Source organism: Eubalaena glacialis, chromosome 3, assembly GCF_028564815.1.
Source record: "Eubalaena glacialis isolate mEubGla1 chromosome 3, mEubGla1.1.hap2.+ XY, whole genome shotgun sequence".
NCBI classification, from domain to species: Eukaryota; Metazoa; Chordata; class Mammalia; order Artiodactyla; family Balaenidae; genus Eubalaena; species Eubalaena glacialis.
The window spans coordinates 98,863,818-98,890,253 of NC_083718.1; the positions used below are offsets into that span (position 1 = coordinate 98,863,818).

General features: G+C 46.6%; 1 protein-coding gene across 1 annotated transcript in view; it reads right to left on the bottom strand.

The window, feature by feature from the left end:
- ELAPOR1 (endosome-lysosome associated apoptosis and autophagy regulator 1) overlaps nt 1–26,436 on the bottom strand; it is a 67,073-nt gene that overhangs the window by 10,245 nt on the left and 30,392 nt on the right. The window contains exons 2-11 of the mRNA XM_061186224.1: nt 20,878–20,998; nt 18,384–18,576; nt 12,725–12,872; nt 12,176–12,256; nt 11,164–11,269; nt 10,882–11,031; nt 5,482–5,570; nt 1,856–2,033; nt 996–1,124; nt 495–585 (exon numbers count right to left, since the gene is read on the bottom strand). Coding sequence (XP_061042207.1) covers nt 495–585; nt 996–1,124; nt 1,856–2,033; nt 5,482–5,570; nt 10,882–11,031; nt 11,164–11,269; nt 12,176–12,256; nt 12,725–12,872; nt 18,384–18,576; nt 20,878–20,998 — 1,286 coding nt within the window. The remainder of the gene's footprint in view (nt 1–494; nt 586–995; nt 1,125–1,855; nt 2,034–5,481; nt 5,571–10,881; nt 11,032–11,163; nt 11,270–12,175; nt 12,257–12,724; nt 12,873–18,383; nt 18,577–20,877; nt 20,999–26,436) is intronic.

A 26,436-nucleotide genomic window follows, 5' to 3' on the forward strand; every position in this document is an offset into this window, starting at 1 on the left:
GCTCAAGTGCCCTATCTTCCAGTCCCGTGTTCTTTGCACCGTACCACCCTGCCTGTATTTTTTTTAATGGCAAACAAATTGCTTATTATCCTAGGTCTTCTTGGGATATGGGGATAAATATAATAAGAACAATCCCTCCCAATCTTCTTGCCCCAAATAAAGATGAACTGTCTATGGGCACTTCTGGCCCTATTTTTTACAGGTTTTTAAAATCTTATCTGATGCTGTGAGGAGGAGGAATTCAAGTAGCATGTGGCCAAATGATGGGAGAAACTAGATGGGATGAGAGAGCAGTAGGTAATCAGCATGGGCAGCAACTAAGAATGAGTGTTAGCATTCAGGTTAACTTTATCAGACCATAACCATGGTTTCCTCTGTTCTGAACTGACACTTCCACCAGCCAGAAGCCCTCTCCTCTACAACACTCCAAGCTATGTGGGACTTGGACGTGGCCAAGGGTGGTGTGGGCTTCCCTTTAGCTTTGTACTCCTCACCTAAATCCTGGCACAACCAGAGTGAGAATCATGAAGTCATTGTCTGAGGCTCCAACAGCTGTATAAATGTGATCACCAGCCACCTCCCAGCCTGGAAAAGGAGAGGGAAGAGTTAATGCCCAGTGGTCTTGGGTGCAGGGCAAATGTGCACCCAGATGACACTCTGGAAGAGAGATAACACCATCCTTTGAGGCGTTCAGAATCACCGCCAAACAAACCATGTTACTTGTCTGGCTACCTTGGTCAAAGTCTCTGAAACTCTCAGAGCACACGGCCTTTGGAGTGTGTACACATTGTTTCTAGTTCTGTTTCTGTCTCTAAAACAAAGGCTTGGCAGAATATATATTATATGTCCATGGGCAGTGGAGCATGCAAGGGAGTGCATGGCATGATTAGCTCATTTTTCTCCAGACATCCCTATTATGAAGAAACGTGAGGCGGGAAGAGCCCCTGTGGCAGTGCAGCGAGCTGAAAGCTCACAGTCGGGAGGGAGGCAGTTACCTGTCATGCCCTTGTACTCAAAGTTGATCCCACTGAGGACGGTCGTTTCCATGTTCGTGGGCAGCGTGTTCCACCATTTGTATTCGAATCCCACGGCAGGTTCGGTCCCCGCTGGGCAGTGGCTACAATCTGGGGGAGCCGTAAGATCCACGCATTCAGCAGGAAGGCCACAGCCACCCTTACTGGAGCTGCTGTCACACAGACAAGTGGCAACAGGGGTGGGCAGCCCAACAAGAGTGGTGCTGAGCACCGTTGCACAGTGACATCAAGCTGACTAGAAAGCATTCTGACAATGCATTTAACAAACTCAGGGTATAAACGCTGACCCTTCATTCTCATATTCCAATTAGGTTACTGGCCCATCAAATTATTCATTTTAAAGCCTAAACATATCCTCTGGTCTGATACATATCGTTAATATTATTTGTCACATTGTTATCCTCAAATGCCTTCACATTAATAGGTATACAAATCCCCCCAACTCCTTTTTTGCAGAGTGGGTTACAAATTCTGATTGTGTCAATGTGGCCATCCCAGCTCCCTAAACCTTCTAGGTAGCGTCCCCGCCACATGCTGGAAGCCTCTGATGTGAGGATTGGGTTCCTTCAGGCCTGAGTCCCATTCAAAGTTGGAATGAGGAGGAAGGCCGGCAGTTCTCAAGTATGACTCGGACCTACAGACAGGGCCCACCCTGACCTCTCTTCTCCTGAGCATAGCCCTCAGAGTTGGCCTGGCCCTCCCTTCCTCCCTTGGAAGGACAGAGCCCGCGTTCAGCTGACACTGGGAGTGCCCACATGGCCCACCCATGTAGGTGGTGTGGAATGGACGCGAGGCAGGGAGTGGGGCGGGGGAGGGGTTACCGGAGCCATTGGAATAAGAGCCATAAGGGCAGGGCTCGCAGGTGCTGCTGTTGGTCTTGAAGAAACCAGGGTTGCAGGGCGGGCAGCGGGTCTTCATGCCAGAGGCGGGCAGCTTCACTGCCCCCTCCAGATCCTCACCGCAGATTTTCGGCTGGGCCCATTTGTACATGAGCTGTGTCTGCAGAAACAAAGCACGACTCAGCCTGCCTGTGTGGGATTAGCACATCTTCAGGAATTTACCTTGAGAGTGGGGGGATTCTGGGCTCCAATGAAAGCTCCACCACGGTGGGGCACTTTGTTTTGGTCACCGATATATCCCAGGCCCGTCGCCTAGTGCCTGGCACATGGTCGTGATCAATAAATATCTGCTGAATGAATGTTGACTGGATGAAGAGGGATAGACCCAATGAGGACTCGTGTGTCGGATGGAATGGGGGGACCAGTTGCCTCCAGAGAAAGCTCTGATTCCAGTGTAGAATCTTATTACTACCAATGTCACAGGAAAAGCAGCTGGTGAAAATCCCAGAACACAAAAAGGCATGGAGTAGAGGCGGCTTATGTAACCCCTGGGGGGAAGAGAGGATGGCTGAGGTGTCCCAATTTGTCTTCCAAGTGTTGTCTTTGCTTTTTCACTTATTCAGTAGGCATCTATAGCAAGTCTAATACATCTGTGTGACTCAGAGACGAATGACGTGGCCCCTGCCCTCAAGGAGCTCACCGTCTAGCAAGGGCACCAAGCACATAATAACAATCCCCATGGGGGTATGGACACTACGTTCTCTGGGACATCCAGGCAAGAGGAACGACGGTTAAAGAACACAAACTTCCAGTTATAAGATCAGTAAGTTCTGGGTATCTAAGGTACAGGTGATTAGAGTTAATAATACTGTATTATATACTTGAGAGCTGCTAAGAGAGTAGATATTAAACATTCTCACCACAGAAAAGAAATGGTAATTATGTGACCTGATGGAGCTGTTAGCTGGCTCTATGGTGGTCATCATCTTGCAGTATGTAAGTGTATAAAATCAATACTTTGTACACCTTAAACTTATACAATGTTATGTGTCAGTTATATCTCAAAAAAACCAGGGGAAAAAGGCAAGAGGAACGGTCAGCCACCAAGTCAGTGGACAAGAGAAGCATTGTATCTGTCACTTACTAGGGTCGTCCCTAGTCTTTTGATGGAGAAATTGGATAGCGAAGAGGAGATGAATTACAGGAGGCCTCGGTGAATCAGGGGTGAGGCTGGGTAGCGTCAAGCTTCCCATGTGGCCCTCGGGCAAGTCAGAAACAGAAGGATTGCATTGAGGTGATGATGCAAATGCTCTGTGTAGCATACCATACATGTGAAAAGGTGGGTGAATAAAGCATCGGTCCATTTTATTAAGGATAAGAAATGACAGGGTCTTAAAAGGGTCCCATGCTGCCTTCATTGAAGGTGAGCCCTGAGACAGACAACTCTTCTCCCCGCCCAGCTCAGCCTTTCTCCCTGTGAAGAGCAGCCAGTGACCAGAGACCTGGACTAGTGCTCTAACCTTATCTCACCTGGCTTGTCTCCTTGAGTCTCATAGAGAGAAAGGTCTGGGGAGCTGGTAGACTGATTGAGGCCATCTCTTGGAGCAGCACACACAGCAGCCCCAGTGGATAGGCCATCCTGGTCCCTGAGAAAGCCCTGAGGCACAGCAAAGGCCATAAAGGCAATAATAGGAGTCCCTTGATTTTAAAATACAGCTTAGAAAAAATCCCAAGCAGAACCAGTGTGGGCCTGAGGGCTGAGACTTCTGTAAAGCACTCCTGGTGACTGCATATTCCTGTGCACTCCTTACCATGACTACTCCAGGGCTCCTCCCTGAGCTGTGCTTTGGCGGGGCTGCAAGGTGGGAGCACTGGCTCTGGCCCCACTCAGCATCTAAAGACCCTCAAGGTGATCAGGGGAGGGCAGACACCCAGGCTTGCAGGCATCAGAGCACACTACGGATCTAGAATGCCTTGGTCTAAGCCGGGAGGGGAAAGAGTGGGGCAGAAGGAAGCAAAGACAGCCACAATCAGCCACATGTTATGCCCTGGAGGGATAAGAGGAGCCGGATTGTTCTCATTTAATTAGTGGGTCAACTGAGGCCAAGAAAATGACAATAATTTTTACAAGGTCATGCAGAACACCAGACACTATAGAACTGGGTCTAAGGTGCAACTGACAAGATATATCATTTCGCCTGGCTGCTAGGGAAGGGGATTTTGCTCGAAACATGAGGGTGGGGTGGGGCAGTGCGGGGGGGGGGGGGGGGGGGCGGGCAGTAAGAGATGACTATAGAAACAATCACCGTAAAGGATTGGACTTTATCCCACGCTTAATTAGCAAAAAGAGGATTCGGCCAGCCAGCCAGCCAGGAAACATTTATACATCCTAATAGCCAAGCATATGCTTAGTGCTGAATGATGCAGAATTCCCCACTCCTATTTCTTGAGAGGCTCTGATTTAGCGATATAGGCAGTTCATTCAGAATGTCTAGTCTGAGACAGATCCCTCCACTTGTGCCCTTGAGCCATCCCTGCTCATTTCCTGTTGTTCCTCGAAGTCATCAGGCACACACCTGCCCCCTCTACACCTGCTGCGCACCCCCTGCCTGGAGAGCTCCCCTTCACCTCACTCAGGTCTCTGCTCAAATGTCACCTCCTCAGAGAGGTCATCCTTACCCTCTCTAAAATAGCTCCGTCATTCTTTATCTTCCAATCCTGTTTTATGTTTTTCTTCCTACCACTCACTACCATCTGATGTATTATTATACACCCATTTGTTGTCTGTCTGTTGTCTCTCCCTCCACTTGCTCCCCAACAAGAATTAAGCTCCATGAGAGTAGATGTTCCCTTGGTTTTGTGAGCTGTTGCACACCTAGCGCCCAGCACAGTGGCTGGTTGTACATGTGAACAAATGGCCTCCTCTGAAACACCTTCCCTGCCCACCACCCCCCGTCCTGGTCACTCCTCTTCTGGGCTCCGCCAGTGCCCTGCACACCGTCAGGCCCATCTTCCTTGTCCCTGCCCTCCCCCACAGGACAGGGAGCCTCTGAGGGCAGGAGCCCGTCCTGCTCATCTCTGATTCCCCAGCTGGAGCACAGTGCCAGGCACAACAGCTGATACTCAAAAAATGCCTGTTGACTCAATGGCAGAGCAGACTACAAAGGAATGTCTTTCTGAGGCAGAAAGCCTGGGGGGAAAGAGGGAGCCTGCAGAGACGGAACAAGTCAGGCCATTCTCCAGTGAGCCAGGAAGTAGGAATCATCCCCTTTGCCAGCCCACAAGAGCAGCGCCGAGGGGACAAGTCTGATGAGTTCCGTGAAGAAATAAGTATGCGTGGACAGGCAGCCATTGCCCAGGGGGTGAAGCAAATGGAAGAAACCAAGGAAAAGAAAATGAAGGTGTTTTTTGAAACAGAGCATATGTGGCAAAAACAGCTTCTGACCTGAAAATAAATGAGGTCATCTCGTTTTGCTTCCCCACTGGCCCCAGGGTCACTGCAGAGGTCTGTGGGGTTTTCTTGGGTGCCAGCTTTACTGGCCGCTGGAAGTCCGAATCTGGCAAAGCCCAAGGAGCAGGCAAAGGGGCCCCATGACCGTGCTACCCACCTCTCCACTGGCATCACAGGCCGTGTGAGTGTAGAAGTAATCTTTGTCTGTGCAGGCTGGCCGCACTCTGCAGGTGGAGGATCCTTTTTCTAAATGGCAGACGCAAGGACAAATATATGAAGTTAAAAAAGCAGAGCTCTTGACCACTTGCTCACGATGCTATAATGCCCAAGACCTTGGGGTGAGGCACAACACAGACACTGCAGAAAGTAGACAATCCTGCACACCCACCTTCCCTTTGCCTGAGCGGCATCATTTTCAGTGCCTAAAGCCCTGCTCAGATACACCCTTTGCGCCTCTCCCTGGTGCTGATGAGAAACAACTGGGCCTGCCCTGTGGAGCAGGGCATGGAGAGGTGGACTGGCCAAAGGACCAGCAAGGAGGGAGGTAGCCAGAAGGAGCATCTTGCAGGTTTACCACCAATTCCCTGGAACTCGCCATCTTCCAGGTGCCTCAGAACCCTGACTGTGCAGGTGGTTTTTCTACTCCTGAAGGGTTGAAGCAAAACATAGGAAAGCTTAGGACAGTACTTCATCCTCTTACTCCAACTCTGTCTCTGAATTGTCTCTTAATATATGCCTAGAATGAAGGCCTTCCACCTCTGTATTTCCCCTTCTCCATGCAATGATCCTATGCAAATAAGGTGACGATTTAATCCAACTCTTTCCACTTTCCCCACCCCCAGGCCTCACAGACAAGGCTCTCTAAGCCTTGACCTGAACTTAATGAAAAATGTTATTATCATTTTATTTACTTTACTCTCTGTATATTCTTTTTTTTTTTTAATATTTATTTATTTAGGCTGCGCCAGGTCTTAGTTGCGGCATGCATGTGGGATCTAGTTCCCCCACCAGGGATCGAACCCAGGCCCCCTGCATTGGGAGTGTGGAGTCTTATCCACTGCGCCACCAGGGAAGTCCCTCTGTATATTCTTCTTATATCTAGGTTAGTTCTGCTTTAACCCTATGAACCCCTGGATAGCAAGAACTATTTCAATGAATCCCTCTTTAAAGCAATGGATTTCACCTTTTTTGAATAACAAACCGTTTCAAGAATTTGAAAAAAAGACCTGTTTCCTGTATCCTGAAAAATATACATACTTCATGCAAATAATTTTTTTTAATTTCCAGGAGATTTACTTTCTCCAGAATAAAAACCACTGCTTTACAGAGTGCCAGTACAACACTGCTTACTACTACTGTCACCACTATTTCTAATATGACTACTGTGTTACCTGCAGGTAAGCAGGTGATAATGGTGAGACCTCTTCTCTCTCTCTATTACCTGACAGGCAGTTTGGTAGAATGGAATGAGATTTTTAAGTCAGACAGATCTGGGTTTGGATCCTGCTTAATCATTTAGTAGCTGTGTCACTTTCAGCAAGTTACTTAACCTCTCTGAGCCTTCGTGCTCTCACCTGTAGAACAGGAATAATAATATCTACTTACTGGAGCCAGCACATAACTGACACATTGTAAGTAAGAATTTGCTAAGTGCTGGTAACTATTATCGCCTGGGTTTGTGGGAATTATTTTTATTTGGTAACTATCATGGGATTTTTAGTAAGGATTAAAAGTCTCCTTTCTCTTCCAGTTAAGGCTTATTTCTCAACTGGTCCCTTCTTCTTCCCAAGGCACCAAATGAGTTGCTAGATCGGAGAATCTCCTAGTTACCGCCTTGTTGGCCTGCACTGGGGAGTTCCCTCAATCACACATTTCCATGCCTCTTCTGTCCCCATCTTAATTAGCCTGGGCAAGAGGGAACTACTGGCTGAGGAACAGCTGGGGTCTTCTCAGCTCATTTACTTGGTTAACAAACAAAGGCCTATTTCAACATAGAGGGATCCAGGGACTCCTGGTTTTGACAGACTTGGCCAGGAGAAATTTGGGGGGAGATGCTGAAAATAAGCCAGTTCCCAGGCCCTTGCATATTAGATCTAGCAAATTGCAAGTTACGTGTTAGAAAGTGCATTCCACACAAGGACCTTTCTCTGCTTGTCAAATATTTGTTCAACCTGACACCCCAGCTCCGGGTTTCAGCAAAAAGGGTCCAGCTGTTTACACACTGACAACTTCTAAACTGGTTTTCATAAATGATTAACGCAAATGCTGAGCCAGACCTCACTTTCCCAGCTCAGGTTTCATCAGGGTGTTGAAGCTGGAGACTAGTCGTGTTTGAAGGATTGGCCTAGATATTTGTCGAGAAAATGAAAAGTGATTCCTGTAGGACTGGCCCTGGGTAAAACTGTATGAAGACAAAGTTTATCTTGGGGGCTCCACCTGCTCTTTCTGCACCTTCCTCCTCCTTTCCGCATCTTCCCCCTGCCTCCGGAAATACAGCCTTCTCGTTCTGATCCTTTTTATCCAAGGAAAACATTTCCCCTGAAGATTTAAGTACCTAATGAACCCAATGCCCAGCTCCGACACCACCACAGACTCTGGGCAAATCCCTTAACCTCTCTGAGCTTCTCCTAATTCATTTGTAAATGGGGAAATCACCCCTGCACTATGCTATGAGTAATGAGAAAATGTTTTGTGAACTGTAAAGTACTGTACAAGTGACTTATTATTGTTACCTATGCCCAGAGTGGTTTCACACGAGAAGACTGCTGGGACAGGCCTTAATGTAAATGAATAAATAAAATTAGTGCTTACTACATGCCAGACACTGTTCTAAATCTTTACCTGTTTTAATCAGTGCACACAATGATGCTATGAGGTAGATACAATTATTGTCATTCCCATTCTAGAGATGAGAAAACTGAGGCACAGACAAGTGACTTGCCCAAGGTGGCGCAGCTAGGAAGTGGTGGAGCAAGTATTTGAACCGCAGTGATTTTGTTCTGGAGTCCATGCCCTTAAACCCTGTGCTGTTCTATTGGGAAATGAATCCCTAATATTAAACATAACACAAAGGAATAAATCCTAATGATCAAATTTAATCTCTCAATGAGAAAGATGCTTTCAGTCAAGGCTTTGTCCCTGACATCCACATGCGTATCAGCTCCTCATTAGTCTAGGTCCTGGATACGGGCAATGGCACCTGAGGCAAAATCTTCTGACTGTAGCTTCTGCCTCCAGCTCTTCCTTTCCTCATCCATTTTCCAAATGGCAACCAGAATGGTCTTTCAAAGGCACAAGCCAGATCATGTCATTCTCAGTTTTAAATTCTTTAATGGCTTCAAACGCTGATAGGATCAAATCCCAATTCTGTAGCAATGGCACAGAAGGGTTTAACCGTAACCTGTTCCCTGCCCACCTCCTAGCCTTGGATGCTAATTCTAAGTAAGCTCCAGCAGTGCTGAGTTACTCCTGGATCCCTGAGCCTTCTGGCCTTGGCTCACACTTCTTCCAGAATATCCTGTCCCCATCAAATCACCAACTCATCTTTCAAGATAGCTTATCTTTCAAGACCACAGCTAGTGCAGGCTTTCCTCCCTCCCCAGAGAGGACTGACCACTTCCCTCTTTTGCTTCCACCGCACATTACACTCAGTACTCTTATCCTAGCACCTCCTGTACCATGGAGTTATTACACTTGGTGTTTCTATAACCACATTTCCACTTTTGACATAAGCTGGAGGGCAGCACCAGCTGTAACCCTAGCATCAAGCCCAAGCCCTGGCACCCAGTGGCCACTCAGCATATATTTACAAATGAATGACTAAATGGTCACAGGGCCTCCTGCCACTCCCTTTATGTACATTCCATCATAGGCTCTCATCAGACTCTCTCTGCATTTTCCCAGTCTCCCACTGACCCTGTATTCTGGAACAATCAAGTCCCAAAGAAAGGTGATACTCCTTGTATCCCAAGCTGAACATATTCTTCATAGTAAAATCTCACTTTCCATTTAAAGAGGTGGATGGAGAAATCAGTAGCAAAAGGAGAATAGACTCCAAGAATTCAGACTCCCAAACTAATACCTTCATAACCGCTCTCTGGATAGAAATCAATTTACATAGCATTGATCAAAACACTCTGTAGGCAGTTCTTCTAGAACCACCTTGCCATTTAAACCCTGTACCACAGCGGGGCTGGAAAGGGAGCTGGAGAAAAAGACTAACAAAGGCTGCTATTGATAGAGCAGGGAAGAGGAATACGAAATTCAAGTGGAAAAACAGGAATTTAGACTTATAGGTAAAAACTTCCCCCAAGATCTAAAAATCTCTGTTCTTGCTGAAAGCTACACTCATTTGGCAAGATCTGTGTAGATAAATAGAACTTCTATTTTAGGAATGGTGTAGAAATAAGCAGCTCACAAGGTCAGTGGTGGGTCTTGGCTGAGCAAACACGTACTGTGACGCCTGTGTGAAGAAGGGTGGGTGTGTCTGTGTAGGGATGGGGATGTCTGATTAAGAGAGGGCCTTGAGCCGGGTTTGTATATAGTTCTGGGTAAAAAAGGAAAAATGGAATAGTTATGGGCATTTGCAGGGGAAGGGAGGGGACTCTTTCTCTCTCCCTACCTGTTTGCTTCAGAACCTGTCTTGGAGATTGGTCGCTGTGCCAGTCATTGGACTGTCTAAGCACAGGGCCCTCTGGGGACACTACCCATCTTATACCAGAGCCCTGCTGCTCCCGAGATCCTCTCAAATAACCAGGTCCCGTTTCTCAAGTTGGGCTGTTTCAGGAAGTTATCCAGGGGCTGCAGAAATAAGCTCCTTCCCACTGTCCTCTTATTTTCCCTTAGAGCAGTGGTTTTCCAACTGTGTTCCAAGGAACCCTGGATTTCCTGACAAGGCCTGCTTTGAATTCAATGGATGCTTTGAATTCAGTGGATAAAAGATTATAGCTTCTTGCTATCAAAATGTTTTGCATAACAATACGACCTCATGGCTCTTCTAAATTAACTTTGATAATAATTGTTATAAATTAAAATGTATAAATGTATACCTCTTTTATCTACTGTATATATTATTTATAATTATAATCTTAATTAATGTTTCATTAAAAAACGATTGTAACCCCTTTCCATAGCTTTCCTAATTCCTCTAATTCTGAGCTGCTTTTTCTTTTTGCCGTGGTACCCTGTACTTTTTGCTATCTAATACACTATATAATTTATTATATATTTATTATTTAGTTATTAGAGTTATTACGTATTCCATTTACATTCCAGAATGTAAATTCCATGAAGACAGGGACCCTTGCCTATCTTTTTCACTGATGTATTCCAAACACCTAGAGTAAAGGCCTGGCAGATAGTAGAGGCCTGATAAATACTTACTGAATGATTTCATTTCAAGAGTGGTGGATTAGCTGGGCTCTTCCAGGGCCCAGAAAGCAAGGGCTTAAGAAGAATCGTCTTCAGCTTGGCCAAAAGGATGGCTCCACTTCCTGTCTGTCCCTGTGTATATGTTGGTACCCCCCCACCAAACTCTTCCCGCCCTCAGAAACATCACCTGAATATTTGTCAGGGTCACACTGGTGGCAAGAAGTCTCTCCCTTATTGGAATAAGAGTTAGCTGGGCAAAGTTTGCAGCAAGAGGAGCCCTTCTGGTCTGCGTATGTGCCTGGTTTGCAGGGGAAGCATTCTGAAGTGTAGGCCACTCCTAGGGAGGAAGAACAACATAGGAAAGCAAGAACCGAGCCTAGAGACTGAGCCCCCTGAGGACTCACCCACACCCTCCCTGCTGAAGTCAGCGTCAGACCCCAGACCCAACCCCATTCTCCGTTCTCCGTACCTGTTATGGCGATGTTTCTCACCAGCACAGGCTTAGAAACTTTGGACCACACTGAGAAAGCTGCGGTTCTCCAGTAGAGGACGTTATTGCCTCGATTTAGTTCGACCTAAAAACCACACAAACAGGAGGAGTTAGTTCAGTCACAGAGACAGGTATTGCTAATCCATTGCATTAGCCTCCTGTTGGGATCCCTCCCCTTGCAGTCTGCATGGCAGTGCCTATTCTGCTCCTCTCCCTCAACTTCCTCAGCGTTGCCCTTCCTCCCAGCTTGGCTCAGCTCCTCTCTCCTTCTTTTTTTTTTTTTTTTTATAAATTTATTTATTTTTGGCTGCATCGGGTCTTCGTTGCTGCGCGCAGGCTTTCTCTAGTTGCGGCGAGCAGGGGCTACTCTTCGTTGTGGTGTGCGGGCTTCTCACTGCGGTGGCTTCTCTTGTTGCACAGCACGGGCTCTAGGCGCACAGGCTCAGTAGTTGTGGCGCACGGGCTCAGTTGCTCCGCGGCATGTGGGATCTTCCCGGACCAGGGATTGAACCCGGTCCCCTGCATGGCAGGCGGATTCTTAACCACTGCGCCACCAGGGGAGCCCTCCTCTCTCCTTCTAAGGCTCCTCTTACAACCCTCTCATGCCCTCTCCCACTCTCCCTCAGTCACATATACCATGAGCATTTCTATGTTGAGACCAATGAAGGGACCTGAAGGTACTGACAACAGGGTGGCTGAAACTCCCTCATTCTTCTCTGGTTCTATTTATCCATGCCCCAGCCCCAGAAGACTGGGCCCTTTAAAGCTGGAAAGCTGCTGGTTCTTGGGGTCAAGCCAGAGGAGCGAGTCAGTTCACATCCATATTATGTCAACTCAAGAGGAGAGAAACTATAGCATCCTCATGTTGTCAGTCAACTGCCCTCTAGGGAGAGAAGAGTGGAGGCCCAGACGGGGAGGAAGCACTCTTTGGAGGAAAGGCCCTTGGTCCCTTTTCTGGAATCTCCAGGGAGAAGGCTGCTCTGATACTCACACTGTGGAATTCCCATCCTTTCTCTGTGGTTTTCATCCACTTCGAGTCATCTGCATTGGGCTGGCACTGGTCATTCTGAACCTGAGGCAGCAGGAATTTGAGATCAGAGTCTCTCAGCTTTCTAAGGAAATGAGTTGCTTACCCCACGATGCCCCAGCCCTCCAGAGGGCCCTTCTTATGGGAGAAGGACTGAGCTCAAAAGTCATGAGATTTGAAGTATGGCAAGAGCTAGTTACACACACAAAATGTCAGTACATTGACACTAAAGAAATTATGCGTAACTCAGAGCTGTTACGTGCTGTTTTCGTGTCTAACAGGGCAGAACACCTAGGAAACTCCCAGACTCTATCTACTCTTCCCCCCAGGGTCCTTTGACTTCTGCCTTTCTTTTTGCCTCTTGAAGCCTCAGCTCACTTTGACTACAGTTCTCTCCAGAGGGAAAACAACTGTGAAAGCTTCCCGAGCAGGACTATGCGTGTGATTCCTGTAAATGAATCTGAGCCTCGGAGGGTCTTTACCTCCCACCTTCCCCCTCAGCCAGGGGCTTACAAAAAACTCGAAGATGATGCTGGAGTCTGGGTAGTAGTATTCAAAGTTAACAGTGCCAGACTGCTTCAGGTTCACGGCGTACATCAGCGTGGCCGTGCACTCATCCGTGTTGGAGGAGATATAGTCACCCAGAGGAACCCACTTGGACCTGTGAGGGAACAGGAGCCAAGTTCACAGTCAGGAGCCCAGCCCACCAGGGCTTGTGCGATATGTAGGTCTCATGTCCTGCTAGGTCTCTGCAGAATTCCAGACTTGTGATTCACAAGCGGAAGCTTACACCTGAAAATGCTCAGTGAAGAATGACCTCCAAGTCAAGGAGCCTGGAGGTACAGCCAAGAGGAGGACAGGTAGGTGTACCTCCACATTATGCAGAACTACCCAGAAGATAGACGGCAGGTAAGGTTGTGGATAGGGGGGAGGTAGATAATATTTATTGGTTGCTTACTATCTCCCAGATGATGAACTACATATTTTACATTCATGATTTCTTTCTATCAGTAAGAGGAAATGCAATTTTGTCCCCATTTAATGGATGATAAAACAGAGGCTTGTTGAGTGCCTTGCCCAGTATAACACAGCCAGCAAGTGACAGGGCTGAGATTCAAACCCAGGTTTGCCTAACTCAAAGCTGTCAAAGAAAGTTAGTAGATAAAGTTATTCTTCAGAACTCAGAAGTCCATCCAGTCTAATCCACCCATTTTTTTGTTTTTTGGTTTTTGTTTTTGTTTTGAAATGTCCACTTTTAGATGCTACTAGGAACCGGTTTTTATGGGAAGAGGGAAGGGAGAAGGCATGTTGATTTTGTTTTCTAAATACCTCTACTGTGTCTACCCTACCCAAGGGCTCTTCCTTCTCCTCCCCGCATGTCCCTCAGCTCTGAATCAGCCCCAGCTCGCCTCCCTGCATCCAGTCCTCTGTTTCCTCCAATCCCTTCTCCACAGTGTGGCTGGAGAGAGCCTCCAGAACACAAATCTGACCCTGTCACTTCCCTGCTTGAAACTCTGACTCCCTGTTGCCCTTAGGATGGGGTTACGAACTCCTCACCCACTCTCTATGCTCCAGCCCTACAGCATTTCTTTCAATTCTTCTGCCAAACTTTCTCTCACCTCTGGGTCTTCCCACACACTGTTCTCTCTTCCTGGAACAAACTTCCTCCTCCCTCCATCTATTTAATTCCTACTCGTGTCTTAGAGCAAACGTCACCTAATCTGAGAAGTCCTCCTTGACTCCTTTACCTGCCTCTGCTACGTGTGCCCTCAGCTCTCACTGTTCCCTTTCTCAAAATCACAATCCTCCTGTATTTCATTTAAACATGTTATGAAATATTTAAGACCCGCCACCCTGCTTAAGAAATGCAACACAGCAGAAGTCTTGGTGTACCCCTGGCTAATCTCAACCCCCTCCGCATCACACACACCTTTCCCCACTGTCAAATAACCACTTTCCTGAATTTGGTGCTTGACGTCCCCATGTGGTTCTCTGCCCTTCACTAATTATGTATGTATTTCTAAACAATATACTGTATGATAGCATTTTGCATGTTTTTATATCTTATGTGCTCATGGATTCTGAAACTTGCTTTTTTTCCCTCAACACGTATAATGGTTGTGGGATTCATCCATATCCATATTCACATGTGAACAAAAGCTCTTTCACTTTTACCAGTATATAAGATTGCTTTCTATGGTTCGCTCATATTTATTTATGCATTACTTGTTGACGGACATCTAGATTGTTTCCAATTGTTTGCTATTGCGTACACTCTTGTTAGGAACATTCTCGCACGTCTCCCTCTACGCATATTTGAGTGGAAAGCCTGGGGGTAGAACTGCTGGGTCACAGGGTATGTGAACCTCCAACTTTACCAGCTATGGCCACGTTGTGCTCCAGAGTGGCTGTCGTCAACTGCACCCACCCGCAGCGAAAGACAGTTCCTCTTGCTCCACATCCTCCCCACATCTGGAACGGTCAGACGTTAAAATTGTTGCCAATATGATACGGTAGGACAGAGTGTCTCAGTGGGCTTTAAATCTTATTTCCTTAACTATCAGTGAGGTTGAGCATCTTTTCGTAGTTTATTTGCAGTTTGGTTTCCTCTTCTGGTCATACTTTAATTCTTCTTGAATTGCCTGTCTTCCTGCCTGGCTTGTCGATGCTGTGAGGGCAGAGACCAAACTTAACTTGCTAACTTCTGTGTCCCTAGCACTAAGCCCTGGACCTGGCACATAAGAGGGACTCAGGGCATTAAACAGATGAATGTGGGAAATGGGTGATCAAAGACAATCCCACTATTTCACTGCTGTGCCTGAGACCAGCCCAGGTCTCCAGTGATTAATAACGGTCAGTTCAGGGGACCTCAGATTAGTCCACTGTTTTCCCCCTGTGTTTGTCAGAATAACATGGTACTTCCAGCTCTTCAACAGTTAGTGTTATTCTCAAATGGAAGCATATCCAAAATACCTAAGCTGAGCTCATCCAAGATACCCAGCTAACCTAACGGTACTGATCTCTCCTTGTTAAAAGAGACAGCACTTAAAGCTGATGTGCGCCACAGCATCAGCTATAAATAACTCCTGAAGGTGGATGAATAATTAAAAGGATGCCGTAAGTGGATTACATTTGCAAAATGCATCACAATTCTGACTTTTGTCAGAGCTGTCCCTGGTGGAGATCGTTTCACGTTCAATAATAACAACATGTCTTGATTGATTTCTAGTGCCAGGCATCGCTCCAAATCTTTACAAGTATCATTTCATTTCATCCTTACCACAGCCTCTAAGAAGAGTACTATTTTTATCACTGGTTCTTAGAATGAGGACACCAAGGCATGGAAGAGATTAGGAACCTGCCCTCGGTTGTTTAGCTGTGATCTGCTTATACCTGCTTTGTTTTGCCATGGCCCTGGGGAAAAGGGAGGCAAGTTTTCAAAGAGGAATTCTCACATAGTGGCCACCCAGACACACTGCCAAGCTCACACTGGGTAGCACTGTTTATAAATTCAGGTTAGAAAGAAGAAACTGTACAGGAAACTTAGAAGCTTCCAAAGTTTGAGACCCTTTTTAATGCTTTCTCTCATTCTTGTTTCACCTTCACTGTATTTGGTCTTCTGTTCTTTCTCCTCCATGAACGTACAGCATCCTTTCCATGACTCCCTTTTCACTCTTATCCCCTTTTGCTTATCCCAGTTTTGGATCTGAGGACTGTTTCCATCACCTTAGTCCTGGGACATTTACCCAGGGACCAAGGATGATCCCCTGAAGGCTCAGGATCCTGCCATGGAAACTCCATTCAGTTGGCCTGTTTTGTTTCCAATTATTTATTTTGTGTCTGCTTTGTGCCAGGTGTTAGATACTGGAGACACAGCAAAGCACAAGACAGCCCTGACCCCCTCCCTCTTGGAGCTTGCATTCTATTTCTAGTGGAGGAGACAGAAACTTATCACACAGTTAATCACATAGTAATAACTATGGTAAGTGCCATAAGGAGAAATACAAGATGATGTATGTGTGTGTAACAGGGGCCTGTGGGGTCAGGGATGGCTTCTTTGAGGCAGTCACTTTTAGGCAGAGACCCGAGGGTGAAGCAGGAGTCAGCTGGGGGAAGAGTTGGAGAAGAGCGTGTTAAAGGCGCCAGGAGGGCGGGAGCATGGTGGCCAGCGTGGCTGGAGCTCTGTAAGCAGGAGGAGAGGCACTGGAGAGAGGCTGGAAGAAGGGGCAGGGGGCAGAGGCCCTGCAGGCTGTGACAACGTATTGGATTTTATTCCAGTGGGAATCCACAGAATCCAGAGTTTTGAGCAGCAAAGTACTGTGATTGGGCTTGTGTTTAAGAAGATCAGTCTGGCTGCTGAGTGGACGGTGGCCTGCAGGAAGCTGGGGGTGGAAGCGGAGACCAGCTGGGAGGCGCTAGAGGCAGAGCAGGTGGGAGGCGCCACTGGCCGGGGTTAGTTTGGGGGCAGTGGGCTTGGATTCAGGTAAATACACAGTCGAGCAGGAAAGCCAGACACTTGGTGACCTGATAGCAGCTGTTATTGCCTTTCTGGGGCACGGTGGGGAAATCACAAACCCTCTCTAGAGGGCCATTTCCTCTCCATTTCTCCTTTTTCCCCCTCCCGGGAATGTCGTGGGATGCCTTAAGATCCAGGCCCTGAAGCAGTCTGTGCTGTGGAAACACAAGTCGTTTTGAACAGACCCACATCCGGCCTCGCTGAGAGAGAATGATTTCTGGACTTTCACTGCTTCCCCAGACAGGGAGAAACCCTGCTTTCACGTGCGTGGGGACTGACCCACTGAGCCAGGCCTGCGCCTTGTCCAGGGTCAGTCACATTCTCTGTTAGGACTAAAATGGGGGTTGCTTGTCTTAACCCACACATTCCCTCTCCTTCCAGCTTGAATCCTCTCCAGCTTTATCTCTGCTGCCAACGTTGTCATGCTAATGATTTTGACTCATAATATCGAACTCTAAAATAGCATTAAAATTGGACTGTTAGAGGCCTCCTGCCTGGCTCAGACAATGGCGCTTCTAGGAGATTTAAGTATAGGAATGGGAGACATTGCTCCCACCTTTAGAAATCCAGGTGTAATACAATTAATCCTTTTTTATCCTTTTGATTGCTTGGGTATAAGAGAAACTTTCATGTACTTTTCTCCTGTATTCTTTGTCAATATTTAACAGAGAGCAGAGGACGATTGTCTTTTACATCTATGCATCCCCCTACTTTTCCTCTCTAGGACTGGATATTGCCTTGCACGCACTAAATGTTATTTGAAGGTAGCAGCATGGGGCAGTGGAAAACTTGGACCGGGTGTGAATTCCAGTCTCCCCAGTTGTAAGCTAGGTAACGAAAGACAAGTCACTGAACCTCACTGAGCCTCCAGTTCCTCATCTGTGTAATGGGAACAATAATACCTATTTCACTGTCACAAGGGTTCTTGTGAGGATTAGAGAAAATAATATACGTAAAGCATCCAGAATAGTGCCTGAACTATAGAAGGCACATCATTTAATTCCAGGGATAGGATACTCCCATCCCTGGAATTAAATATCCAGAGATTTGATAAGGATAGCTCACCCGTTCTGTAAGCACCCTGGGCTGAGCCTTTCAATTACTGAAAAGATTTCCTTCTGAGCTGGAGAATTTTCTGGTCATCAGGGTCTCAAAGGGTTTGGAAGATCTCAGCCATCACTGACCAAAGCTCTGGTCCTACTTTATCCTCCCAAACCCATAAACTCAGACCAGTTTTAGAAGCTAGCACCAAAGCCAGGAAGATACCCAAGGCTTTGCACATGGTGTTGCAATCAAGTTGAGGAAGTTTATTGGCTGATCCAAAATTCCATAGTGGAATCCAGTTGGATTTTGTTTTAACTGGACTGGGCCATTTAACCCTTGTTGAGCTTATCCACCTGTCTCTATCTCCCCGTGTTTTTCACCTGTCACAAATACCTGTCATTCGCTGGTAAGCTTAGGTCAGTAAGGTTGGGCTGATGTGGATGTCACGTCCAGCAGTCCAGTGGGGCCCTGCTCTAGCCCTCACCCCGAGGAGCAGGAGAGGAGGCTATGGAGTGCTCCCTGCAGCCCCCTCCCCAGTACGGAGAGCAGGGAGGTAAGGGGGGCGTGGGGCTAAGGGGGCGGGCGTGGAGTGTGGGGAGAGGGGCGACTCACGAAGTGCAGTTCTCAGTGGAATCTGTGGTGCTGTCCTCGATCTCGATGTTGGTTGAGAGGCTGGCAAAGCCATGGGGCAGCTCATCCCACTCGTCGAAACGGATGCCTGTGCCAAGGGAGTAGCGGCCCTCAGCACATGGCTTACACGCCTGGTCCTTCATGTCCAGAAACTCCCCGGCTTTGCAAGAGAAGGCTGGAACACAGAGTGGGGACAAGGGTGGGTGGTGAGGCTGCTGCCACACAGGAGAAGTGGGTGGGTTGTGTGCATCCTAGGGGGAGGAGCGGAGGATGGAGACCTGGGAGCTTCCCCCACTAAGATTTGGAGCCATGGCGCATCTTGTATGATTCCACTCCCATGGAATGTCCAGAATAGGCAAATCCATAGAGACAGAATGGAGATTTGTGGTGCCAGGGACTTGGGGGAGGGGGCGCGGGGAGAGATTGCTAATGGATATGTTTCTTTTTGGGGTGATGAAAATGTTCTGCAATTGGATAGTGGTGATAGTTATGCAACTGTGTGAATATTCTAAAGCCACTGAACTTTATAACCTACAGGGGTGAATCTTCTGATGTAAATTATATCTCAATAAAGCTATTATTTTATTCTATTTATTCTATCTATCTGTTTATTTATTTATTTATTGGCCAAACCACACCACACGGCTTAAAGGATCTTAATTCCCTGACAGGAGATTGAACCTGGGCCACGGCGGTGAAAATGCCGAGTCCTAACCACTGGACTGTCAGGGAATTCCCAAAGCTGATATTTAAAAAAAAAAGATTTAGGGCCTTTTTGCAGGACTTTGGGTTTGTCCCTGTCAGTCTCATTTCCTAAGGGGTCTAAGGGGTAGCCTCAGCCATTCTGAGAGCTCTCCAGTGAAGAGCATGGTCTCTCATGCTGACCCCTCTGAATGGCACCTAGCCCTTCAGCCTTGAACTTCCCCCTTGAGTTTCTGGCCTCTGTCTTCTCCTTTCTGGTCCCACTGCCACCGTACTAGTTGGGATTCTCATGACCTGTTAGCTCAGCCATTGCAATGTCCTCCTAACTAGTTCCCTGTTTCTTGTTTTTGCTCATTCGGTGGTCAGAAGTATCTTTCTAAAACACTCATAGGTACTATTATTTCTGTTATTTAAAAAATAATCAGGCACCATCCCCACTTTTGGTTATAGAATTAAGCTGTCAGCCTGGCATTCAAATTCTTCCCCAATTTTCCCCCAACCTAACTTTCCGGCTTGATCTCCCACTACAGACCTTTCTCCACCCTACTCCCATCCATCCCCTCCCTGTGTTGCCTCCACCCCAGCCCACATGCTCTTATCTGAATGTGTCTGATGTTCTCCCACCTCTAAGCTTTTGCTCGAGTGGTTCTCCCAGCGGTTCCTGATCCCTAAGCATCCATAACTCCCATTCTTTTCACCTCATACGACACATCATATTGATGTGTGCCTCCCACTAGGCTCTGAGCTCCTCTAGGGACGGTGGCTCAGCGACTGGCACAGACATAGCAGGGGCTACATAAAGGTTTGCTGAAAAAAATGAATGGATGAACGGGTGTCTGCTCCTTCCACCAGACTGTACGCTTCTGAAGGCGGAGACTGTGCCTTATTTATCTTTGTGGTTCACATAGCAGGTGCACATGGTGCTCAAGAACGCTGGCCAAGTTTACTGAAGATGGCTCATTTGTTTCCATTAGTCACACCTCAGTTCTACTCAGATCTTAGCAATATCCATTCACGGATTTAACAAGTATTTATTTGCTCACCTACTGAACCAGGCACTAGGCTAAGCTTATTTTAGATTTTAAATGCCCTCAGTCTCCTTTCCAAATTTTCAAGTATTCCTTGATTCTAGTTCCTGATTTTTATTGTTATCCACTGCCCCCCTTTGCATTTCTAAAAAGAACAGCTCAGGGGAAATAGCTGCCAGTGGTAGAAAAGTTGTAGCAGCAGAGTCCCAGAGGTGGGGTGGGAGCTGCAGGGAAGTCACTGCCTTTCCGGCTGCACGGTCAGCTCCACAGTCAGGGAAGATTCTTGTTCCCTGAAGTAATGCCCAGTGCTTTATAAAGGTCTGTCTCTGCAGAAAGTTATCTTCTCTGGCTTCTTTTTCAAGAATGACTGCAAATCACAATCTTTCCTAAATGAGTGACTGTGGCTGGTGAGTGTAGGTTGGAGAGAAATGCACAGCCAAAAAAAGAAAATGTATGTAAACAGAGAAAATATCTAAGTGGCACACAGCCGGAATTATTTTTACCTTATACCCTGATGGGATTTAAATCTGAAAATAAAACAAAAGTAAATTGAGATACCCGGTTTGCATCCATGAAATAACACTTCTGCACCAAATCTCAAGAGGTTTGGGGATGAGGACTGACGGCGTGGGAGGGGGGCGGGGTGAGATCTGATTCCTCAAGGCAGCCACACTGTCAGGAAGGGCCTAACTTGGATGGCAGGAGGCTTGGGGCAGAGGCCAAAGCTGAGAGGCAGGGCTGCTTACAGCACTCGGTGCCCTTGACGGGGTCAGGGAGGCTGGTGCACAGGCCCGGGGTATGCGGCACGGCGACCCTCCACCTGGAACCCGTGCTGTCACACGCAGTGTACTCGTAGTGGTACTCAGACTGCAGATGAGAGAAGAGTGGGCAAAATGTGCATTAGTAGTGGTCAAACATTAACAGCTTCCTACCCACTTCCTGCCCGGTACGAGGGCTACTGACACTCATCATCACAGTAACGGGCCCTGGGACCCCGGCAGGGAACAAGGCATCATGGAACCAAATGATTGTTATCAAGCACGTACAGGAGCTACGGTTATTGGATCATTCCTCTCCACCGGCCATGGTCTAGTCCCTAGAAACCCTTTTTTTTTTTTTTTTTAATGACTCTCTTTGCGGTTGTGTATAAATGTCCTGATAGGCCAGAGGAATGTGAGAAGGTAACTAAAGAACAGGCTACAAACAGGTGGAATTTTTCTTGTCCCAAACTGCAGAATTTATGAGCAGGGACCGGTCCATGAAAAATTTACAAAGGATTGTCACAAAAGCTGTATTTCTATTTCCCTGATTTCCTTGCATTCTTCATGCTCTCTCCTGCCCAGAAAAACTATGAATTCCCACCTCGAATTTTATGAAAATGTCCCATTTAGCCCAGGCAGGTGATGGGTTCTCATCACATGAGCCTATTCACGCCTAATTTCTCTGTGCAATGAAAACTCACAGTTCAGTTGCTTTACCTGAACTAAGAATAAACTGAATAACGACAACAAAACTGCCAAATCAAGCATTAAATAAAACAGCAAGAGCCACAAGAAAAATCACAGAAAGCACTACTTGGGAAAAAGAAAGCACAATAAACGTGCCAAATACTCTTCAACACTTCTTACTCTTTTAAATCTCATAATAAACAACAGTCCATAGAATTAATGTGATTTTGGCTCTGATAAGCATTTTACAATCCTCACTTACCAAAAACTATATTCAAGCCCTAAAGTACTTTGTATTACTGTATCCATAAGAAAAATAGAATTAATGTCCCCCTTCTACCCATATGAAAGGATGATTGCATAATATATAGATGCAAGGAGCTGGGGCTAAAACTGAGACAGTTTGAAGTTGGCTAACCTAAGAATGTATCAGAACCAAAAAAGGAAATCTTTACTTTTTGGAGGGGGTAAATAAACTGCCTTTCATCTCTTCTAAGATGCACATTTCTTTCACATTTTAACATCTGTGAAGTCAAGTTGTGGCTTATAACTGACACAATTAAGGAAGCATCGTGTCATGTTTTAACTGATGGAGTTTTTCCTTTCTTTTTGGTACATAAAAAACAGTTCAATTTCTCCTGTGCTAGCTTGGCTTCTCGCGGCTTCCATGGAACCTTAGACACACTAGGGGTTCCCTGTACCTTATGCTATTCACTCCAGGCCCATCTACTAAGCATAGGCTTTCTTTTGGTCTTAGAAGCAGTGTTATTTCAGGCTTGTGGAAATACAGCAAACATGTTGTTTCTTGATTTGTAGTTTCAGAAACTTAGGGTGATGAGAGAACAATTTTAGAGCTCCATTTTTATTGTCTTCCATTATAAATATTTACCAAATATATATTGTCTGCCCAGCACTTAGAGGTACTAGATGTTGTGTCCAGTGTGGCTCAGGACAGCAACGCATAAACTGGGCACTTTCATCCAGAGGGAGCAGATGCGGAGGAGGAGGAGGAGTTGGGGGAATTGTGAGCCTAACTTTTGATGAGAAGCTTTGGCTTTAGATTAGATGTCAGTGTCATCTAGCAAAGAAAGAACATCTGGGTGGGAATTCTTTGTGCCCTTGAGCTACCATCACTCTGGATCTACTTTTCCTCTTAATTCCATTCTTTTCTTCATCCCAGAGGACTCTGAGGATTAAATAAGGCAACTACACATACATCAATTCAGGTCTAAAAATGATACTCTCCAAAGGGTTTTGCTGCAAGAAAGAGGGGTAAAATCCACAGTATGTAAATTAAATGGAGAATTGAGTGAATCAGGCAGAACGGATTCAATCTTTTGCCTGCGAACGTAATTATGCCTGTCATTTGCACAGTGCTTTTACATTCCCAAACACCATCTTATTTGATCCTTAAACTCCCCAGAAGGCAAGCAGAGCAGGGGGTGTTTCCTCCATTGCACAGATGAGTAAACACTCTCCATGGGGTGAAATGGCTTGTCCAAGGTCACACAGCTGGTAAGTCACTGAGCTAGAACTCAGGCTTTGCTACCAGAAATCTTCCACCCTCATAAGTCCCATCAAACACAAACTCACACTGAGTGAAATTTAACAGCCAAATCTAAAAATTAAGCAAGGCAGTGTTGGTTGTCTGCCAGCAGCCAGGCTTGCTTCTGAGGCCTGAGAATTGGTGTTAAAACATCTAATCTTTTTGAGCAGATCATTTCAGTCACTCTGACTGCATTTGGCCTCTTGGAGACACATGGGCCAAGCCTGCTTCTCTTTGCATCGTCTTTCATTTGGTGTCCCCTGGGTCCCGCTCTGGTGGGAGGTTTACTGGGAAAATGGTGGTTCCGAACCTTAGAAAGTTTTCCTTTCAATATGTGCTACTTTACTTCATGTCACTTGGGGATATTTACACTACCCAATGTGGCTGGCTCTGCTGCAGCTGTTTCAAATCTGAACTATACTTTGCGATCTCACCATCCAAGACGTAGGCTTAGGCAGACAGTTAAATCAGAGACCTAACTGGCAGCGCTCCTCAATTATATTCAGAGTTCTGTGAACAAATCAATTCCCCCACAGTACCTCAGTTTAACCAGTGATCTGTCTTTGAGAGCATACGGTCTGCATAATATACAGATTCACAAAGGAGACACACGAATAGATTTAATTCGTATGTCCAGCATACAATTCCTTGTTCTCCCCATTCACAAAGATATGACACAAATCACAATTTTAAATGGGGCAGAGGAAGCAGTGGCTGCTGCCTGTTCATCGGGGAAAGAAGGGAAGGGTTTGAAAACGAGGGGTGGGCACTTTAGTTAATCTGCCCTCCCCTAAATCACCCAGCCACATGTAATGCTCCCAGGGAACACAAGAAGTTAGAGGGAAAACCCCCAAAGCTGGAATCTGCTTTGCCAAATATTGGTAACGCTGATCTTTCAGCTCCAGAAGAAGGATTCACTCAGACCCACAATGTTTGGGGTCCTTGCTGTCTGGTTAATGAGTGGACTGCTGAAATGAAAAAATAATCACCAAGCCAGGATGGTGCCTGGATGCAAATGTGTGCTTCTTTCCACCTTTCCCCCTTCTTTCAAATAACATGTCTTAGTTTTTTAAATGATTGTCAAAGTAATAGATTAGAGACTAGAGATTGGTATCACCGGTCTACAGATTAAGTGCTAGAGAGGCATGTGGTCACTATCTACTGTGGAAGATGCACAAGGTGTAAGCTGATGAGCTGGTGCCAAAGGGATGTGGTCCACGGCACAGGTGGTGCTTAGTTTCTCTGGCACGGGCACTAAGTAAATAGGCGAGCTAGAAGGGATTCCACACCCCATCACCACACGGGGCTCAACTTCTCTCAGCCACAGCTGCCTCATCTGGAAAACGGGGACACACAAGTACCTGCCTCATGGCAAGGCTGCTGTGTACAGTGTATATAGGCTCTCCAGAAGGCTGCCCAACTCAGAGTGTGAGTAAAGTTGAAATCTAGCTCAAGTTCTTCATGCTAGGCAGTGTGCCCAGAAAGGGGGTGCCTTTTTCCACGGGTAGTAGGTTGGTTGTGATCATAAATAAGATGGTACAGGTCAAGCACTTAGTGCAGTAGGTTTTTCAATCTTCAAAACATCTTAATGGAGTAGGTATTATTATTTTGCCATTTTACTGATGGGAAAACTGAGGCGTCAAGAGGTGAAGTTACCTGCTCAAGGCCACATAGCCTGGAGATTGCCAAGCTAGGACTGAACCCAGGCAATCTGAGTCCGTAGCCTGTATTCCAGGCTGCTGGTGTTTGAGGGCAGCCTGTGTGGGCTACAGTCACACTCAGTGAAAGTGTGTCTGGGGCCCGGCACTGGCACTCAAGCTGCTGAAAACTTTGCAACAAAAGCCAAGGCATCAAAACCTTGTGAACAGGGCCCAAAGGGGAAACAGTCAAGCCTGGCACCATGTGGAATGGGAAGGCTGAAAGGCACTTAAACCTGGTTGGAGAACCTCCCCGTCAGGGACGCCTGTGGTTCTTGACTGCCCACTATCCACAGCTCCCTCCCATGCAGCAGAGCCTCTTTGGAGGATACATCCCCTCCTTATTCTATTCCATCTAGGCGGGATTGTCAGACGAGGTGGCCATCTGTCCTCTGCCAAGGCATGGACACACGGCCCACACAAAGCAAACCAGAGGCTCTCTCAAGGTAAGCAGGGGATGGGATGAGGGCGTGAGGCCACTTCGCTGTGAGTAGGGACCTGAAGTCAGTGGGAACTCAGGGAAGAATGAGGCAGGAAAGTGGGCTAGATGGGGATAAGCCCCTCCTTACTTCTCAGCTCTACCTAGGGCTGGCGTTGGTGCCCCTCCCCAACCACAATCCACAGCAGTTCATAAAGCTGAAAATTATGCCAGGTGAAATGAGCCAGTCATAAACGAACAAATGCTGTCTGATTCCGCGTATATGAGGTGCGCAGAGTAGTCAAGTTCAGGAAAAGAGAAAGTAGAACAGTGGTTGCCAGCGGCTGGGCGCCTGAGTACAGAGTTTCAGTTTTGCAAGATGAAAATAATTCTGTTGATGGATGGTGGCGATGCTAGCACAACAATGTGAATGTCCTTAATGCCCGAACTGTACACTTAAAAATGATTAGGATGGTACATTTTATGTTATGTGTATTTTATCACAATTTTTTTTAAAAGTTATGCTACAGGAACATTCTCAATCTCTGACTTATCCTAATAAGTCCCCCAGAGAGTAGAAGCAGGATCATCGGGTAGTCTAAATTTAAGAAATATCCCCCAAATAAGATTATGTATGTCAGCCAATTGGACGGCCAAGTTCAAGAGGGAGGAGTGGAGGAAGGAGTGGAAGACAACAGACTGGAGTGGACATCATGACAGTCTCCCTGGAGATGCCCATGGTGGTTCCCTGGTGCTTATGTGTTTGCCATTGACAACTCTTTGAAAGCATTGCATTGCAGTTGTGTAAATAAATATTAATGCTAAAAACTACTTTTTTTCAAACCTTCTGCTCTTTTGGAATTAAAATGTTTAAATTCTGGAAATACTGTTAACTTGGAACATGTCAGGTCTTCTACGTTCTAGGAAAATGATCACTCATTCCACGTTCAACAAGTGTTTACTGAGGGCCTATTGTGTGCTAGGTTCTGGTGAAGCAGTGGTGTCTGAGACAAAGTCACAGCTCTCAAGGAGCGTAGATGTGTATGAGGTGGGGAATGTGGGGCAGGGCTGCAGTGGGGAGGAGACAGACCATAAACACTTATGCATGTGCTAATTTCCGGTATTCCACCGTTCTCTACAATTATTTGTCATTGTACACTCCTGCTGGCCCCGCTTTCTCCAGAGAAGGATCTTGA